The sequence below is a fragment of the Podarcis raffonei genome, chromosome 4 (genome assembly GCF_027172205.1).
Source record: "Podarcis raffonei isolate rPodRaf1 chromosome 4, rPodRaf1.pri, whole genome shotgun sequence".
NCBI lineage: Eukaryota > Metazoa > Chordata > Lepidosauria > Squamata > Lacertidae > Podarcis > Podarcis raffonei.
Window position 1 is genome coordinate 33,999,282 of NC_070605.1, and position 19,836 is coordinate 34,019,117.

General features: G+C 40.8%; 1 protein-coding gene across 3 annotated transcripts; it reads right to left on the bottom strand.

Moving 5' to 3' along the window:
* Positions 1 to 245: 245 nt before the first annotated feature.
* Positions 246 to 19,690, bottom strand: QTRT2 (queuine tRNA-ribosyltransferase accessory subunit 2). Of its 3 annotated transcripts, none has more exons than XM_053386099.1 (9): positions 19,583 to 19,690; positions 17,557 to 17,770; positions 16,583 to 16,638; positions 14,521 to 14,597; positions 11,568 to 11,777; positions 10,571 to 10,770; positions 5,189 to 5,340; positions 2,887 to 3,004; positions 246 to 738 (listed from the first exon to the last, which is right to left on the bottom strand). In XM_053386099.1, exons 2-9 carry the CDS (start codon positions 17,760 to 17,762, stop codon positions 507 to 509), a joined length of 1,251 nt encoding a protein of 416 aa, XP_053242074.1. In that variant the 5' UTR covers positions 17,763 to 17,770; positions 19,583 to 19,690; the 3' UTR covers positions 246 to 506. The 3 variants fall into 3 exon arrangements, with proteins under 3 accessions (XP_053242074.1, XP_053242075.1, XP_053242076.1); XM_053386100.1 differs by having other exon boundaries at positions 17,557 to 17,734; positions 19,583 to 19,660; XM_053386101.1 differs by lacking the exon at positions 11,568 to 11,777.
* Positions 19,691 to 19,836: the final 146 nt, after the last annotated feature.

Genomic DNA, 19,836 nt, shown 5'->3' on the forward strand with positions numbered 1-19,836 from the left:
GTTTCATCTTCTTCCCAGAGGCATTTTAAATAAAAGCCCAAATGGGCTGATATTAGCCGGTTATGAGGATGAAGTCAGAGCCCACGATGCAAGCTGACATTTTAAACATGATTCATGTGACAGTTTATATTCTTTTCTTCAGCTCTAGTGCTCTTAGGATTCCTGAGAATTACAGACACAAGTCATGATGATAAACATAATGAATGGGTATCTCTAGAAATGTGATCTCCTCCTTTGTGTTCTGGTTTCTTTAACCCAGAGGTAGTCAAGGTAGTGCCTTGAGGATGTTGTTGGGATGCCAGCTCCCGTCAGCATGGTCAGTGGTAGGGATGCTGGAAGTTGTAGTCCAACAACATCAGGCTGTCCTTGCTATAACTGGTTGGCTAATGGGGAAAAGATTCCAGAAGGTTTGGGCTTCAGGTGACATGAGATTAATGGTAGCCAAAATATGGAGTTTGTTGCTTCATGGGTTCTTTTCTCCCTGTACTATTTATGTATTTCTAGCCTCAAGGTGCTTGCATGCTGACAATCTCTCTCAATCGATCCAACTGGTCTTCTTTCAGAGCATCTCGCACAGAACAGAAGAAACCGAAATAGTGCTGAAAGTTATGCATCATAAGCAGCACACCAGCTAGCAACTCTTTGGTCTCAAGAAGGTGATGAACGTAGGCACGGCTATGATTCTGGCAGCAGTAGCACAAGCATCCATTCACTAAAGGGCCAAAGTCATCCTGGTACCTAAGTAAGAAAATGAGCAGCTATTAACGCTAAATAAAAATAAAAATAAAGCAACTCTCCCACAATTAAAAAAAACCCCTACACATTGGGCACAATGAGGCAGCCACTAATCACTCATTGTGAGATGCTGTCTGATTGCAAAGCAAAAAGTATTCTATACACAGAGTACATTGCAAAGAATAAGAGGGCAGATTCTTGTCCCAAGGGGCTAACAATCGAAAAAGCACCAGTATATTCTATGGAAACTAAAGATGGAGTTATCACCTGGGTGTCAAAGTATTTTTCTAATACCAGCTAGCAGATGAGTTATCAGGGTGGATGTAGGGATTCTCAGCTGGAATGCTATGGAGCCTGACAATGAATACTGCCTTGCCCCACCCTAACCTGAAACGTAATGGCTATGGTTTCAATTACTATGGCAGGATGAACTTTCAAGGTGAATGGCAGACTCATCCTTTTCTTCATCAAGATAATGCTGCTATCTATCTGCTCTCTGTATTCCATTACAGGACACAGCAGGAGACCCATACACCACAATAATAAGGCAGAGAGCTACAGAGGTACCACCTTGGCAAGAGGCACCCTGGAGCTTTCCTGTCAACAAAAACTTAGAAGCCCAATAATTTCTGGTGTGGGTGGACAGCCAAGAGTGTTCAAGTTCCTTTACGGTTTGACAGTTTTCACAAAATATAAGTTATTCCCTCTAGCCTGTCCCAAGCACAGCATGAAAAATGAAGGCAATCATAACTTCTATTTAATTTTTTTAATGTTAACAAGAAACTAATTTTCCCTGCACTAAATGGAGCCAGGACATGCATACAGATGTGAAAAGCATCAAAAGCATTTAGTAACATATCTGCTAAGAGAGATGTATTTTGTTCAATATTTATTCCAACTCAAGAGGGCGTAAGTTTACTATACAATGGTTGGGTTTAGAATGTATACATCCCTGGTATTCTGGATGTTTTCTAACCATTGGCCACCTGTAACATCATGTGCCAATCATGGCTCCCGTAATGCCTGTTCTTAAGCTCTTTGAATATGAGCAAACATGAGGGGCAAACAATGGTGAAAAAAGGGAGCGAGAGTCAGTTAAGGAAATATGATTGGTACAAGGGCATGAAGAGGATAGGGGAAATAATCGACAAGGAGCCTAAGAGAGTGATGAAAAGCTGAATACCTGGCAAAGAAGGAAAAGGAAAGAATAGAAGGAAGCGGTTAGAAAGTAAAGCAAACTCTGACAAGTTGAAACTGCTACCCTAACAGCAACACTGGCAGTTAAGCTAGCCTGTACTGTGGTGCTGATATTTTAGCAGGGTGGGGTAGGACTTGTCCTTTTTGCTGTGTTCGTGGATGAGCATTTTAGGAATTTTATATTACGTACTTTTTGTTAATTTCTTAGCTTTTAATTAATTTTATCTGTTTGTATTTTATCTTGTGAAGTTGCTTTGATATGTTTTTATTAAGTGCATAACAAATGATAATGATAATGATCTTATCTGATATTGCTGACTCATCTACCCAGGAAACTGAGTAGTAATAATAATAATAATAATTTATTATATATACCCCGCCCATCTGGCTGGGCTTCCCCAGCCACTCTGGGCGGCTTCCAACAAAATATCAAAATACAGTAATGCATCAAACAATAAAAGCTTCCCTAAACAGGGCTGCCTTCAGATGTCTTCTAAAAGTCTGGTAGTAGTTGTTCTCTTTGACATCTGGTGGGAGGGCGTTCCACAAGGCGGGTGCCACTACCGAGAAAGCCCTCTGCCTGGTTCCCTGTAGCCAGGATTAGTTTGGCGTTTGGACATTGTGGGGTGGTTATTTATTAATTGTTATAATTGTCCATTTATTGGTTGAGATACAGTAATACTAGCATGTTCGTTTGACGCTTGAGTGATTTCAGTCTGCTGCTTCTCATTCCCAATAGCAAAACCTCCAAACAGTGGAATACTTGAGTTACTTATTGCATAAACTTAAATGGACTCAGAACTTTGCCAACAAGAGCATATTTACTTAGAACGCGTCCCACCATGTTCAGTAGGGTTTATTTCCAGGTAAATGCAGAACTTCTCCCTTAAGCAACAAGACAAGTAGTCCATGGCAGAAGCTGACATTTCAAACTAAACTCTTAAACCAACATACCTTTTTTCTTTCAAATTTATTTCAAATGAAGCAATTTCTTGAGCTCTGTGGATTGTTTCATTGTCTGTTTTATCATCCTCTTTTCTCCTCGTATCTTTTTGCCCTTTCTCTTTTAAGACTGCAATGAAGCACAAAGTATTTCCTTAATAAGGTTAAATAAATATTAAAAAATATCCCATCTCAAACACTTCAAGATGACTCTCTCATTAAAACCCACATGGGCATTTAAAATGTTTAAAAGATAATCATGATATAGTAGAGGTAGTAAAAAAAAAGTGACAAGACTCTAGAGGTAGAAGGGAGCCAACTAATCTGATGGGGACTTGAAGCTCAAATTGCTGCATTTTAGTTGCTGTTGCTCAGCTGCCTTCCCTTTCCCACTCGTAAATAACCATAAAATTCAATTCTGCCTGAACTGCATTTTGCACACTGTGAAGTAACCAAATTCAATAGCTTGTTTTTATTTGGATGGAGTTCACAAGTGACCTGCATCTGATCCACACTCCACATTTGACCTGACAGCCTGACAGCTTCTTGAAAGAATTTCAATCAGAATGTTTAGACTGTCACAGTAGTAAAGAGAGACTCCTAAGGATACCATCTGTAAGTTCTCAGCACACTGAAATGTTCATAAAATCACTGGGGTGGAGAAATGGTCTATGATGCATGTGAAGCCTATTCATCCTTTGGAAATTCTGAAACGAGACTAAGTATTGTTGTGGGTTTATTTCTTTTATAAATAAAAGACTATCTTCTATTTCCAAACAAGTTACCAGGAAGCACAGAGAGACTCTAAAGCTTCTTATTCAATGAGAAAAAGGAGCAGCCCTTTGCACCTTTAATTCTGTATGACTTGTCATTTTGTAAGTAAGGTTTCTGGAAAATGTGATAAAAGATATACTTGTCTGCTCAAAGTTGCCAAAGCATGAAACAAACCCTCAACGCTGAACCCATTAAGAAAGCCATCTGCTGCTCTTTTTCTGGCCTACATTTTCACACTTGCCCTGTCTGTGAATGACAGCCCTGTTTGAAATCTTTTGGTTAAGAAAAAGTACAGTCCCTAAACGTCCTTCATAATCTAAGGAACTTCTGTTTTGATGGAAACAAAACAACACAACATACAAGCAAGTTTAATAACACATGCAACCTTTTAGGGAGGGCAGTACAGGATCCTTTTGGTGTACCAACCTCCCCGTTGCACCAAGGATTCCCTGCCTGAGCTGCTTCAGGTTGTGGCAGATGTGCTCCTGGAGACACCTAGTTTGGTTGTCCCAGGGGATTTTAACACCATGCTGATACAAACTTACTAGGGGCCACTCGGGACTTCGTGGAAAGCATGGCCTCCATGGGGCTGTCCCTGAATAAGTTTGGCCCAACTCATAACCATGGACATGCCTTAGACCTGGTGTTTACCTCTACGGATGTTGGTGATCTGACACTAAGTAAAAGCGAAACAAAAGAAGTGCCAGGGTCAGATCACTTCCTGGTGCAACTGGACTTCTCCGTGACCCTTCCCCTCTGCAGGGAGGTGGGACCGATTCAGATGGTCCATCCCCGCCACTTAATGGATCCATGGCTTCCAGAGAGTGGTAGGAGATGTTTTATCCCATGTTGATGGCCTTTCAGCTGATTCCCTGGTGGCCCACTGGAATGCAGAGTTAACCAGGGCTATTTACTGTCTGGGAAACCCAGCCAGATGGGCGGGGTATAAATAATAAATTTTATTATCATCATCATCACCCTATTTTTAAAAGACACCTGAAGGTAGCCCTGTTTAGGGAAGTTTTTAATATTTAATGCTGTATTGTTTTTAACACTTGATTGGGAGCCGCCCAGAGTGGCTGGGGAAACTCAGCCAGATGGGCGGGGTATGAATGAATGAATGAATGAATGAATGAATAAATAAATAAATAAATAAATATAAGCAAGGTGAAGCCGAAAAAGAGCTCCTTAAAGTCATGGTTTGATTTCTTCATTACTAGCTAGATGAGACTGAAAAGAAGAATTACTGTAATTTTCCACTGCAAAAGACTAACTATCCTAAACCTCAGTAACATATATAGACTATAAGGAATGCTATACCTAATAAAAAATAGTGGTCTCAACTACAACGTCAAGCTTCATCTGAAAATAGCATTTCTTTTCTTATAACAGTTTATTGTTTTTCTGATGTCAAATGAGCTACAGATAATAAGGAGGTGATTAATAGTGCAGTACTGTGTATATCTATTTCTAAGAACTAAAAAAGTAATGCAGCCACTATTCCAGTATTCACACAAAAGAAGTCCATAAAGACAAATACCTGCTGTTTCAGGATCTGGTTTATAATTATAGCTGAAGGACAAAGCACTGCCCCGCTCTGTCACTTGGTAAGGGAAAGAACTCTCAAAAACATCTACGCCTCTCTCAATGCAGTCCAGCACCTCATCTGGCCTGCCAATTCCATGAATCAGTCTGCAGAAGACATAGTGGCAAAGGTTATTTAGTTTATTGGAATCTATTAATTACACACACACACACACCAATTTTACCTTAAAATTCCAAGAGGGTTCCCTTTAAAAAGAACAAAATTCAGTTACAGTAAAAAATAATATTTATAATAAATACAGTCAATTTCAAATAACCAGCTTTTGGGGTACTGAATAAAACACTTTCAGAAAAGGCTGTCAGAACATAAGAAGAGCCCTGCTGGATCAAGCCAAAGGCTCATCTGGCCCAGCATCCTGTTAACACAGTGGACAACTAGATGCTTATAGAAAGCCCAAAAGCAGGAGAAGAGTACAATGGCACTTTCAGCACCTTGCATGAACAGGCATATCACTTCCAAATGCCTGCAGGGTTAGTTCGGTGAATTTCATTAGAGAGCTTCTTCCAAAATCCCTGGAGGCACCCTCAAAAAGCCATTGCCTTGAATTCAATAACAGATGTAGAGAGGCCCAAGAGCTTCACCTCCCTGACATATCTTAATGATGAATTTTATTTATTTATAAAACATTTATAAATGTAGAAGTCTCAGCGTTCTACATTAAAACTAAAAGACAAGCACATTCAATAAGATTTCCTAGGCTACATAAAAATGATATAAGACCAAAATGCAACTGTATATCACAAATAAAACTCAGCAGTGTACAAAGCAAACAATTAAAAATTAAAAGTCAGAATCCAGGTAAATAAGAGTATTCTGGAGCGTGGGTGCTGTCACCAAGAAGTCCTGCTTCCCCAATGCCACCAAGTGATTATCTGCTGATGGTTGAAAGACCAGCAGGGTTTCTGCATATCTTAAAGATTGGCTTAGTCTGTATCAGGGGAAGCAGTCTGCCTGGTATCCTGGTCCCAAGTTGTTTCAACGGGCACTAAATGTCAGCAGCAAAACCTTGAACCTGGCTTGACAGCTAGTAAGTCTGTATGGAGGTTTTGTCTTTGCAGAAAGAAGAAACATGGACAGACCTTTTTAAGCCACGCAAAACCCAAACTGTAATATAATATAATATAATAAAATAAAATAAAATAAAATAAAATAAAATAATAATAATAATAATAATAATAATAATAATAATAATAATAATAAAAAATAATTTATTATTTATACCCCGCCCATCTGGCTGGGTTTCCCCAGCCACTCTGGGCGGTTTCCAACAAAATATTAAAATACAATAGTCCTTCAGATATTAAAAGCTTCCCTAAACAGGGCTGCCTTCAGATGTCTTCTAAAAGTCTGGTAGTTGTTTTTTCCTTTGACATCTGGTGGGAGGGCGTTCCACAGGGCGGGTGCCACTACCCAGAAGGCCCTCTGCCTGGTTCCCTGTAACTTCGCTTCTCGCGGTGAGGGAACCACCAGAAGCCCTCGGCGCTGGACCTCAGTGTCCGGGCAGAACGATGGGGATGGAGACGCTCCTTCAGGTATACTGGACCTTCAGGTATACTGTATAGGCCTTTATAGGTTGGCAGCAACATCCTGAACAGAGCAGCTAACAGACTGGCTGAATATGCTAAATTGATTTATTGCTATTTTTAATCCACACGTTTTTTTAGAAGGGGGCAAGGTACAACATATATTATCTTCCGTTTGCAACACATTCAATATATTAAAAGCACATTTCAAATTAACTTGCACCCCAACAATTCAAAGGTACTTTTTCTTTGGGCAGTCGTTCATTTAATTCAAGACCAACAATTAAAGTTTACCAAGTCACTTTCCCTAGACGCACTTGGATTGATGAGAATTATCACGACTACTGTTTATCATTCTGCAGCACCTTTCATAGTCCAAAATGCTTTGCAATTTTTATCTTAATCATTTGAGTTCACATGCTAATACTTGAGCTTCGGGCTAGTATGCTTTGTCTTAGCTCAGGATACAGTTGGTTCTCCCTTTCAGGTGGAGATGGGGAAAACAGTCGCAAAGTGTAAACTTCAATTAGCACATAGCAGTTTGACTGATCTGTGAAATCTGTGAAGATTCTTTTTCACAGAGCTTTTCATTCAGTGCATATAGCACTGTAGGTGTTCCAATTAAAAAACCGGATCTTATATGAGGCAATCAGATGGATACAGTGCACCAGCAGAGGAGTAAAAGAGCTTGCTCATTCTTTTTCAGAGTGATACCCATGTCCCCAGGTGTGGTTAATACAGGAATATGCCTGAAAATAGGACTGAAATCTATAACATGTATGGTTTGGGCACTGCTGTTTTCCAGAAGTAATAAAGTCTGCTTTGGCTTTCAGGAAGTCAGTAAGCACTCTGAGATCTGTCAAGATTTATACAGAAATACATGGCTGAAGGATGTTCTCTATAATATAATGGAACAGGGAATTTCTCCACTGGAACTTTTATCTTCAGGTGAAATGAAGGCAAAACCAGTATTGTTTCAAATAGTAATACAAATAGTCAAAATTTGATAAGTGAGAATCTAAATTCTGTTCTCCTTCCTTTTCAGCATTAAATCCAATTGGGAGAAAAAGTAAAAACTATTTAAGAGTTTTAAATACCTATAAATATTGGATTCACATTAAGTTTGTTCATACGAGTGGGTTACGTTCTACCCAGTTATAGAGGAAATATAATAAAGAGCTTGCTGGCAGCTCTAGCGACCTGAAAATCATGCTACATCAGAGGAGATACTATTATTTGTTTCTCTATTTAGCTGATCTCTCCTGGATACTGAAAATGCTGCAATTTCCCACACATGCTGATTTAAGGGGACGCAGGTGACGTTGTGGGTTAAACCACAGAGCCTAGGGCTTGCTGATCAGCAGGTCGGTGGTTCGAATCCCCACGACGGGGTGAGCTCCTGTTGCTTGGTCCCAGCTCCTGCCCACCTAGCAGTTCGAAAGCACATCAAAGTGCAAGTAGATAAATAGGTACTGCTCTGGCGGGAAGGTAAACAGCGTTTCCATGCGCTGCTCTGGTTCGCGAGAAGCGGCTTAGTCAGGGGTCCCTTTACCTTTACCTGGTTTAATTTCACATTGATTGATTGCTTTTGCTACAGTTGCCGCAACAGTCAGGAATAATGGGAGCTGTAGTTCAACAATATCTGGAGGGCCACAAATTTTGCATCCCTGGTTTACAAAACATCATTGTGAGTTTTTGTTTGTGTAAACTGGTCAGCAAACACAAAACACACATTCGCTGATCTAAACCAAAAACCATTAAGTTAAAGTCGCTTTAGTTGTGTGTAACCTTAACCCAGTTAATTTTAGCACTGACTGCAGGGTTGAATCCTTAGGGCCCTCTGTAGTAGGCAGTCCCAAACTGTTGTGAAATGGGAGCCAATAGTACTTCTTGGAGTCGAGGGTGCAAGTAAAATACACTTACTTTCCTTTTGGGACTTCTCTGGTTAAATAATATGCCCCCATCCCAAGAAAATATGAATTGCATTTCTGACATTTTGCACACATTCTCCTTCAAGCCATCCAGATCACATGAGCCTTCTTCACCAAAAGTAATTTTTTTCCTAAAAGCATTTTGCCATTAGCCAGAGCTATAATATCCCCTTGGGGCTCAAAAATGCAGATGGAGTCACCCATGCTTAATATGCTATTATTAGTAATAGCAATGCTAGACTCCACAAATTCAGCTGGCAGCTTTGTCAAAAACTGGGGAGGTGTAGAAACAGCAGTTTTTCTCTCCCTCGGGAATAATGGCTGTGCTGACAATTGAACAAGTCAATCTAGGTCAATAAATTTAGCAGATGACTAGAAAAACGCACAGTACCATAATAAATTGTCACTTTAGTAATGACTTTTTTGACCAGGCCATAGAAAACTTACAGCATGAGCTGAGTTTATTTTTATGCTCCCTGGAAAGGAAAATGCTATGCATTTAACATAGCTATTATACAAGCAATTAACATTTGAAGTTCCTTAACAGCAATCTTTCTAACAGCAATCAAGGTTACTCCCAATTTAAAAACAACTTGATGTCTGTCAAAGTTTGACAGGCAGATTTTCTTCCTCTATCACTCCAGCCATCTCCATTCCAGGCTGAATGCAATAGTGAGAGGGGAGGGCAACTTTTGCAGAGAAAGTTGACACAGCTGGCAGGTAGGCATGGAAGGAATGTAGGGCTTGGGTAAGAAGAGGTGACAGTTGCTCTCTTTGCCCATGGACGGAAGCTTCTTGTGAAGCTTCCCACTGATTAGGAGTGACATCACACCTCTGCTGATTCCCCTGCCATTTTGTGCCTTCCACATTGTTTTTCTACTCTTTTAAGGTCCAGTTCTTCCTTCAATACTACTCAAACGCAGCCCTTAAGGAGCAGAAAAATGCGGAACACAGCCACAAAATCTGTCTCCTCTCTTGCAGTATTTTGCCAGTAATTTATGAACTTTTTAAAAATCTCATTTGAAAGCTCTGCCTGTTTTCCAGTGCTGAAAACAGTTATCTCCCAATGGAAGAAAGAAGTTTATTAAAAGAATATACTGCCAAGGGATAGTTTTTGCATTTTTAATGATCCTGATAAGCTCTTGGGGTGATTTTCTTCCACAGCCAGCGGAGATAACAAAGTCGGTAGTACTCTGCTATTGCAATTCCCAATTGCAATGAAATGCTGATCTCCAAACCACAGGCAAACACAAAGCAACACTCCTCCACTTGCTTATTTTGAAAGCTTGAAACAAGACCACCAGAAAAAAAGACAGAAATTGTTCATTAGCAGTGGGGAGATGTGCCCAAACTTCCTGCCATGAGACACTGAAAAGGGACACAATGTCTCTTGAATCATGATGAATTGTAGCCTAAATTTATGTCAATCGCCAATTCCCCTCCGGCACTCAGAATTCCTCTCTCTGAAATATGCTAATTTCTATCTGCCTGCAAACCCCCTTTTGGCTCAGCTGTGACTTTATCTGCCTCACACCTGATATCAAAGGTTTCAATTTCCACTCTTTAAAATCAATATTCATGGTTGTTGCAATAATCTTACATAAACCGTTTTGTGAGATCCACCCAAAAAGTGGTACATAAACAAAAGATAATATGTACATCATAAGGTTCAGGGCACGTAGGGAGGCCTGGAAGGCCTGATTAGATTCATGGCCTGAAGTGCCCCACCCTTCCCATAATTTATGAAAAAATCATTTTCAACAGCAAATAAAAACGGTTGTGGTCTGGAGATATAATCAGCCAGGAACTTTCCAAGTATCTGCATTATGCGGCTTTTGATCAAATTTATACTGTGGTCTGACCTGGGTTTATCTTCCGGTAACTCTGCTGTAACCGCGGACAAGAGTTCCAGCTTGGTCTTCCAGGCCATGGCATTTCCCTGAAAGCCATCCAGCAAGAAGCCAGCTACCGGTCTCTTGGCAGTCTCTTTAGCAGATCGGAGCCTCTCTTCCAACACATCTCCACCTTCAACAACTCCAATTATCAAGCTCTGTTGCAATTCCTAGTTTGGAAGGAAGTTATAAATGTAAGATAAATACACCCTGTGGCTGGAGAAGGTAAGTTCAGCCTGCAATCCTAACCCCTACTTGCCCGGAGGAAGCCCCACTAAATTCAACAGGACTCCGTTCCGAATGGACATGGTTAGGATTACACAACTGACTACCATGTTGCACCAGCCTTATTTGGGGCAGATACCAAAAAGAAAGAAAAAGGTCAGTGTGGAGTATAAGGGTTAAATGAATGAATGAACTGGGACACAGAAAAAAATAATTACCATATCACTGTCCTTGTCCTTCCCCCCTTATCTTGACACCAGTTAACTTCATGGTACTTAAATGAGAGTTAAGTACACATAATGTAATGGCCTGAGACTCTCCTCCCAGTATTTTAAGGCCGATTCTCCACCCTAGGATTGCTACCTTTTAAGAAATAGTCAATACTGGCTGTGGCAGATTGGTTTCCTACTGCCAAGGAACCATAGAGCTCCTGGCTACCACTACCTTATGAAGAACTATCAGAATAATAAAAGAACTTGTTTTTTCCAACGTAAGAGAAAAGCTCATTCCCCCACCCCCAAATAAGCATAATGCCTAAATGGCAGAGCAAATATTTTTGGGAAGCAGTTCTACACACTAGTGCCTCAATGTATTCACTAGAGCAGGGGAGAACCTTTTTGACTGTTCTGTCGATAAATATCAGACTTCAGAACTACTCTAGCTATTTTGCCAATATACTGTATGCTCCAAACCTCCAATGTTGTGGGAGACTTGAAATGGTTCAAAGTGATTTAGCTCTTACTGGAGATTTATCTTGCAACTGCAGGCACTCATCCAAAAAGGACAGGGATCGATCCACAGACTTCTTGGCCCTCTTCTTAGATATTCCTTCTCCAACCGTATCTCCATCTGATAGACACTGGAACCAGTCTGGCTGAATAACGCGTTGGATGGCCATGAAATTTGATGGTGTCATTTCTATCCGCCCTCCACTTCCCCATACAGAAACTGACTGTCAGAGACAAGCAAACAGGGAGAGTTTAAACAGGGAGATTAGGAGATAATCAATGAGTGACAAAGATCTTGCTAATGGAACCATCTTCTCATGCACTTGGAAACGCAAGGCAAAACTGCACTTTATAAGGAACATTGATGGCTGTTAAGAATGGAAGTACCTCAAAGTCAAGTTTCTATTTCCTTTATGCTTAGTTCAAACTGCCCCATATCCTGACTTCAATATGTTCATTACTCGTTCCTGCCAGCAACAGCCAATGATGTGAAGCAGTAGTAGAGAAATGCACATTTTAATGACAGCAGGACAAATGAACAGCCGAAACTAGATGCTTACAAAGAGATTGGAGCGGAACTAAGCCAAGAGCTGCTGTTTTTTGGTGGCAGCTTCACATTCTCTGTAAAGTGTCATTCCAACTTCTAAACTATGATCAGCAGATTTATCATCTGAAGGATGAGCATGTGAGGCCTGAATCAAGTAATAACTTCCACATGGAAAGAACTGTCAGTAACAACACACCAAAGGCAGTTTTTTCAGTTCACATAACATAGTGGTCTGGACCTTAAGTTCTCACTCTATGAACAGAAGGTGTGTTCCATGGGCACAACTGTCCCGTCATAATAGAATTTCCTTTTCTTGCACCCCTCCACATGGAGGTAGTGCACATCTAGCTGCCATAAGTTATGTCTATATACTTGTGTGAATCAGCCTCTGATATCTGCTCTAAACTCACCAACAGAATTATAAAACTAATAAAATTAACATTAGAAAGATGTGATAAGATGTAATGCCAAAATGCAGGAGACCTCAAAAGTGCACAGAGGAGGAATTATTCACCCAACATTTTGAAATATGGACTCTTCCCCACAGAAAAGAGATTTAGCTATTTGAAAAAATAACCCAAACTATCTTCCAGTTTGTTTGAGTGACTAAGGCTGCAAACCTATACACACTTACATTGAACATCTTCTAAATTTCCACGTTCTCCCATCTTGATGACTTGACTGTCTGTGATCTTTATTCCTTTAGCTGTAGCAACAGAAGGTCTCATTCTCCCTCAAAGGACTCGTCCTTTGTCCCTTGCTTGTCCCATATGCTTGGAACTACCTTCTAGAACACCTGTGTGATGCCAACTCTCTTATTTCCCGAAAATCCCTCCTCAAAACCCATCTTAAAAAAAAACCAAAAAACCTTCAGCACATCTCCCAGTTTCCATGCCCTTCTGTAACTGAGCCTAAATTTGTTTAAGTGGCGCAATAACACACTGCTTTCCTGTTGACCCCTAACTCCACTCCTTCCCTGTGTTGAATTACAACATAAATTGCAAGCTCTTTGGGGCGAGGACTTCTATTCTATAAAGCGCTATGCAAACTGATGGTGCTATTTGAGAATAATATGCTGTATTGCAGCAGCAGCATCTAACCTTGTATTCTGACCCAGTGTTGGTGTTATTATGGATGATTATTCAATCACTGGGCCTCCCTGGTATCACGTAGACCCAAAAGGTTGAGTTATTAAAGCTGCCATCACTCAGGACATATTGCAAACCAAAGTCATCTGCAGATAATTAAATGCAGTGAATGCAGACTAGCAGTTGTACTGAGCAAGAGTTTACTGCTTTAGCTGCATTTGCTGATTCTTAATTTCAAAATTAAAAGAGACACTCAATTAATTTAGGCTTTGATACATCTGTTGAACAGATCAACAAGCATCTGCTCTCTTGGGCAATTACTCCAGCAATTACAAACTTTTCCATACAGGGAAAAAGAAAGTTATGTTTCCGTATTCACAACATCCTTCCAAAATCAGAATGTAGTATATAGGCACGGGGAGTAGATTTGTACGTTATATATAGAACGATGGTACCATACCATATTTCTGTTTTAAGTCCTATAAAAAGGGTAGAAAGAACAATATGGATGTTGAACACCAGGCTTAATTTGGTTTGAAAATCAAGAAAGGAGTTGTGTTATTATATTACCAAAGTAGAAAATTTAAAAAGTCTTATGCTTATTGAACGGTTGTATATATAATTTGATTCCACAGACAAGAAACTGTCTTCCTGAAAATCTCACATTCAGACTTATTTAGCTGTTTGTTTCTAAATGAGGTTTCTAGTCCTCGTTGTGGCAACAGATGTGAAAATGTGCTGGTACTGGATGCAAAGGATTCTATAGGTCAGGCTTGCATAGCCTGAATAGCAGCACGCCTCTTTCGGTCATAGTTTCCTACCAATAATTATCTTCCTGCTACCATAATTCCTTGCCAAAAATAAAGCAAAATAAAAATTCTGAAACTGCCTCCCCCAACCTGCAAATATTCTACAGCTGTCACTACTCCCAAACAGTTCAATTGTAAGCATGTTTACTCAGAAGTAAGTCCCAAAAAATTCAATGAGATTTACTCCCAAGTGAAGTGCATATTGGATTGCAGCATGAAAATGCTAGAAGGAAAGATTGGAGCCGGCAGCCCAAGAGCCTCACTGCATTTGGCTCATTTGGGAAGCCACAATGGCTATGTTCTGCCTCCACTGTCTAATGCACTATGTCTCTGAATACCAATTGCTGGGAATCACAGGTGGGCAGAATGTTGTTGTGCTCATGTCCAGCTTTGGGGTTTCCCATAAGTATCTGGTTTGCCACTGTGAGATGCTGAACTAAATGGGCCACTGGTTTGATCCAGCAAGCTCTTGTTATGCTCATTTAAGTACTGAAATGTCAGAAAGTTCTTGTGTCTACCATACCTTGCAGTTGTTGTAACCAGGTGGGGAGCAGATTACTGGGTCATGGAGGGAACAGTATAGCACTGAATCTGGCATGCCTATGTATGGTTAAAAAAAAAGGTTACCTTTTAATATACAAACTATGAAACCTGCACTGATAACTTTTTAATACAGTACTGTACATTGCTTATTAGCAACTGTGAGTGAATATAACTTATCATTTCTGAATAGAAAAACAACAATTCATTTCCCCAGATACTATAATATTCTCCTGACCAGCTCTGTTCACCTTCCAGGAGAGAAAGGGAGGGGAAGTGGCAGCTACAAAAGCTCAGCTTCATAGTGGCATGTAGGCTCTGGATTTTGATTTGATTAATGTTCCTTGCAGTTAATACTGTGCTGACAAAATGACAGCTGACTTGCTCATCTTCTACGCAAATATTCTCAGGGGACCTGACCCTTGAGCCTCCTTGGTGATAAAACCACCCCCAGCCCAGAACAGAGCTTTAAAGGATAACAAACATAAAAATAAAAGAGTGAACTACTGCAACAAGAAGAGAGTGAAAGTACAGCCTCAATGTGTAGCTCATTTATTGCTTTCAGCGGTGATGTCAGGGCAGGGCTTTGGTGCTGCAGTCCAGATCCCCACTCAAAAGAACAAGTATGAAGGCTGCCAAACACAGTGGGGCTGGCCTACAACATTTTGATGTAAATAAAGTTATGCATGTTGCCATCTAAAGAAGGTAAGGGGATAAGCTCATTAAGCCCAGAATCTAAAGATACCTAAGTGCACAGCTGATTGCTTTCAAACATTTTTAATATAACAATGAGCAGAGTTTGCCAGAACTTTCTGAGAGAGGTCCTTCTGGGTAAAGATCCTTCTTGAAGTGTAGGGCAATTAAGGTTCCCAGCTTAACTGCAATTCTGTGAGGCTTTGCTACCTAACTTTAATGCCTTACAAAACACTCCTGGGCTTTCTATCAAATTAAATATATGCTAAAGGTGGATCAGTGATCAACATGCTGCATAAGGTATTATTAAACAGCTTTAAAAACCATTTAAAAAGTCTTAGATGTTCTACAAAAAGAAAGTCAGGGGTTTTATCCTTGTAGTTGACTAAAGATATGATGGCAGCGCATTCAAAACTCCCCAGATACACAATGTTTTCATATCCCATGACTACTAAACTGATCTTATTAATTCAATCTGAGTTATGATTCTGAGAAACCTTTAGGTGTATATAGTGCTTTAAAATCTATTTCATACTGTCCTCACTTCCTGGCAGGCTGACCAACATATAGAAAATCAGTTGACCAATGTGTGAACACATAAACAAACAATAGCAAACTGGGTTTGCACTCATGTGCAACACTGATTCTGCCTGCAATAAGCTCCCTATACAAACATATAGCTATAATTTACGAGCATCAATATCGTGGAATATAAAGGCACAGTGCAATCTAGTCTCTGCTTGTCAGTGGCTTACAGGGCTATTATGCCTTAATCCAGGGGTTGTCAAACTTTTTGGATTAGTGAGCACATTTGGAATTTTGAGAAAGTAAAGTGCCATGCATGCCAGTCACAAAATAGCTGTTGTGGCCATAACATATCTGCCATTATCGGGGGAAAAAGAGCTAGGGCCACAAAATGGTAAAAGCATGCCCTCTCCAACAGCTGTCCCACCAATGGGGAAAAGGCACCTACATCAACCATCACCATGGTTTGCTCATAGAGAGATCTTTGCACATCTCCTTTATTCAGAACAGGTGGGTGGGTGTCCAATGAAATGTGGGCATGTTTAACACGACATGCCCAATGTAGGAAAAGTTGAGCCAGTGCAAACAGGAACTGAGCAGGAACATCAGTCTTTGTGTAATGTCAATTTATGAGGGGATATTTACTAAAACCTTTCATGAGTGCCATAGGAGGTACTGGTGGGCACACTGCCATTTGTACATGCTGTGTTGGTTATCCTTGCCTAAATCAAATACATTCCATCCAACTTCAAATACAATTTCCAATACTGTACTGCATATTACAATCCATCTTCCAACGTCCCACTGTATTACGGTAATACTATTACCTATGAACTTTCCAGTTCCTTCTTTATATTCCGCCAAGACCTCATGAAGTTCTGCCCTGCAACCAAACAGAGAAACAAATTAGACCATTGGGGAAAACCCTTTTCAGTCCTGTGGATAAATCATTTTTAGAATTCTATGTCTGAAGTAAAGTTTGGCTTTAAATGAGTATATAAGGGAACTCACACTATTGAATATAAAATGTTAACTGCATATAAACTGTCTATACAAGATATCCACAAAACACCAGCAGGTGACTGTTTAACTGTTACATCACGTTGTCGTAAAACAGAGGTAGCTCTGGAAATGAGGTTTTCTCTTTATATATAGAAACGGGATTGAAAAATGGTAGGATTTGACTCGTCAAGTCAGTGGACATTCTTTCTCATTTCATTTAACCAAAGTAGCGGCCTGACTGGGAGGAGGGGAGAAAATTCCACTCAGTGATTGACTGGAGAGATGCCTTAGTTGCAAATAAAAGGGCAGTCTCAAGGCTCAGTCAAGGCCAGAAAGTGGATCAGAAGTTGATTAGCTATGCAGCAAGTTGACACATACAGGGTCACAGCGAATAAGCTTCCTGCTCTCAGGTGGTTAGAGGTGATACGTAATCAGCTTTTAAGTGACCAATAACTGGTCATGCAATATTGCCCAAAGACTTAAAGTTTTTGTGTCATTCATGTCTGAAGTTGCAATCCTAACGACACACTTATCTATAGAGTCCTAGAGAGTTCAATGTTTACTACAGCTTAGATATGTACAAGATTGCCCTGTTGGAATCTGATTCTATCACATCTGCAAGGACAAAAAACAACAACATTATGCAATCAAAGATACACTGCAAAAGAAACATGATCTAGTGATGAATAGTCTGCCTTGGGCCTCATACAGCTGGACAAGCACAATTTAAGGTGCTGTTTTACACATAAAGGCCTAAATGACATGGATCCAAATTTTACCAGAAGAAAAATGCACTCACAACGCTGGAAGTGGAAGCTGTATAACTACAGGAACATCTTGGACCAACTGTAGATTGTCATGTGTCAGGTGTGGTGCTGATCCCATTTTGGTGTAAAGCAGACAACCTGGAATCTCCATAGATTGAATCCCTTTCCTACCAAGATTTGTTAGCGTGCCAAGACGACAGCCACCAACTACTTTGGAGAGGCAAAATTTCATCTTCATTAACACAACTGAAAAAGAATAGCAAATTCACACAGCCATATTTATCATGCAATACTTGCAACTATGTGCAGGGATAGTTCAGTAATAAAGAACATGCTTTGCATGCAAAAAGTCCCAGGTTCAACCCCAACATCTTCTGATAGGACTTGGGGGGGAGAACCCTGTTTGAAACATTAGAGGGCTGCTGCCAGTCACTGTAGTGACAATCTTGAACTAGATAGATCAGTGGTCTGAGTAGGTATAAAGCATCTTTTTATTTCCCTGATTATCTAATTTTCACAATATCCATTTGGAAACCATTTGAACATCTATTTCCTCCTTTGTAAAAACAGTAATCATACTAAACTACTATGGCATAAAGACAAAGATATTATCACTAGGAAATCCTTCTGAGTAACAGAAACCGAAATAAATGAGAAGTGTGCAAGAACATGGAATTGCATCTTAGAATGTTTGTTTTGAGAATCATTTTTCAAGCAAGAACCTACTTCATCATTTACTAAGGGCGAAGATGTTGACTAAGGGGTTAAGATGTATTATTTTGGTAGTGGACTGTGCTAAGGTTGATGTAAAAGGCCCACAACATGTTGTTGAACTTCAGCTCCCATCAGTCCCAACCAGTCCTTGTCAGTGATGGGAGCTGCAGTCCAACATCATCTGAAAGGCCACAAATAATAAACTGAAATAAACTATGGAACACAAATATCCCTAAAGTGAGATCTGAGAGTTCCCACTTTGAATATTACATTAGCATTTCAAAGCACAAGTTATTCATATTTCGAGTTCAGTGGTAGCCAATGTGGTGCCCCTCCATTTTTGGGAGCTACAATTCCCATCATACTCAGCCAACATGGCCAATGGTTAGGGATGATGGGAGTTTTAGTCCAAAAATTTGGCTAACCCTGAACTACTTCCTAGGGCCGATGTCGTTGGGAGATGTGAGGGTGGGAGGGAAAAAGACAGAGAGATGGATTAGGGCTATGGCACAGGAAGGAGTCCAACCATTTCCCTCATACTACAGCCCCAGTTCAAAGTTGCCTGTGGACATATTAACCACAGAGATGGGGGAACATTACAAGCTTTTCTTTCTGTTATAGCAGCATTTATCTTCTTTTGATGACCTAAAGTTTTAGCTATTATGAAAAGGGAGGGACATCTTTCTGTCCACTTTATCTACATCAAACATTATTTTATGCACCTCCGTCTCCCCTATAACCTTTTCTTTTAAAAAGCCCTCAACACACACAGGATAGTCAGAAGTTCACTGCTTGCTGTAGTGCTTTAAGTGAAGGAAACACATAAGATCTCGGTGGTCGCATTGATTACTAGAAAAACTGCCTTTTCTTCATCTCCAAGTCCAGGAAGCAGCTGCTGCCACGTTCCGCGTGGTTCATATATTAATGTATACATATATTAATGTATACAGTAGAAAACATGCCACGTAAATGGATGGCACTTGTTAGGTGTCCACGAAGTAATAATAGCAGAGTATTCAAAATGCAACATCAACATCGGCAGAATCCCAGACTCGCCTGCTTCAGGCAGTAGGGGAGGACGCTCCTCCAAATAAAAAGGTCTCCTTGCGTGTAGGAAACCAGCCCTTCGGCTGAGCGCAGCTTTCTTCTCCCCGAGACGCCCGTTTAATCCCCCACAAAGTGGAAGGAGCCCCCCACATTTAACGCCCACCACACAAAGAAATGAAGCGGCTTGCAGTCCAGGACGGTACCCGCCGCCCTTATCCCAATTCAAACGAAGCCAGAGAAGCTGCACCCGCTGGGCCACAAGCGCTTCACTGTCGCGCGCGAGCTCCCACTCGGTACCTCAGCTTAACTCCACGCGCCGGCCACTCGCTTCCGCCGCGGTCCTTCGCGCCCGGCTCACCAATCAAAGCGGGCTTTCGTCATCACGAGGCGCCGGTTCTTGGGAAGGGTCCAGGAGCTGCGCCGCTGTTGCCATGGCGAAGCTAAAGAACGCCGCGCTCTGGTCGCGCGCAACCTGGGTCGCGTAGTTCGCTCTCGCCTTCTGCTATAGGCGCAGGCTTGGGGCAGGGGAGGAAAGGACTTCGTTTCCCAGC

Coding starts and splice junctions, on each gene's coding strand:
- QTRT2 (XM_053386099.1), bottom strand. CDS start 17,762: ATGAAGATGAAATTTTGCCTCTCCAAAGTAGTTGGTGGCTGTCGTCTT. Junction 14,598..16,582: donor AGGAACTGGAAAGTTCATAG/GTAATAGTATTA, acceptor AACCATACATAG/GCATGCCAGATTCAGTGCTA. Junction 3,005..5,188: donor ACCAGATCCTGAAACAGCAG/GTATTTGTCTTT, acceptor GCTTCATTGCAG/TCTTAAAAGAGAAAGGGCAA.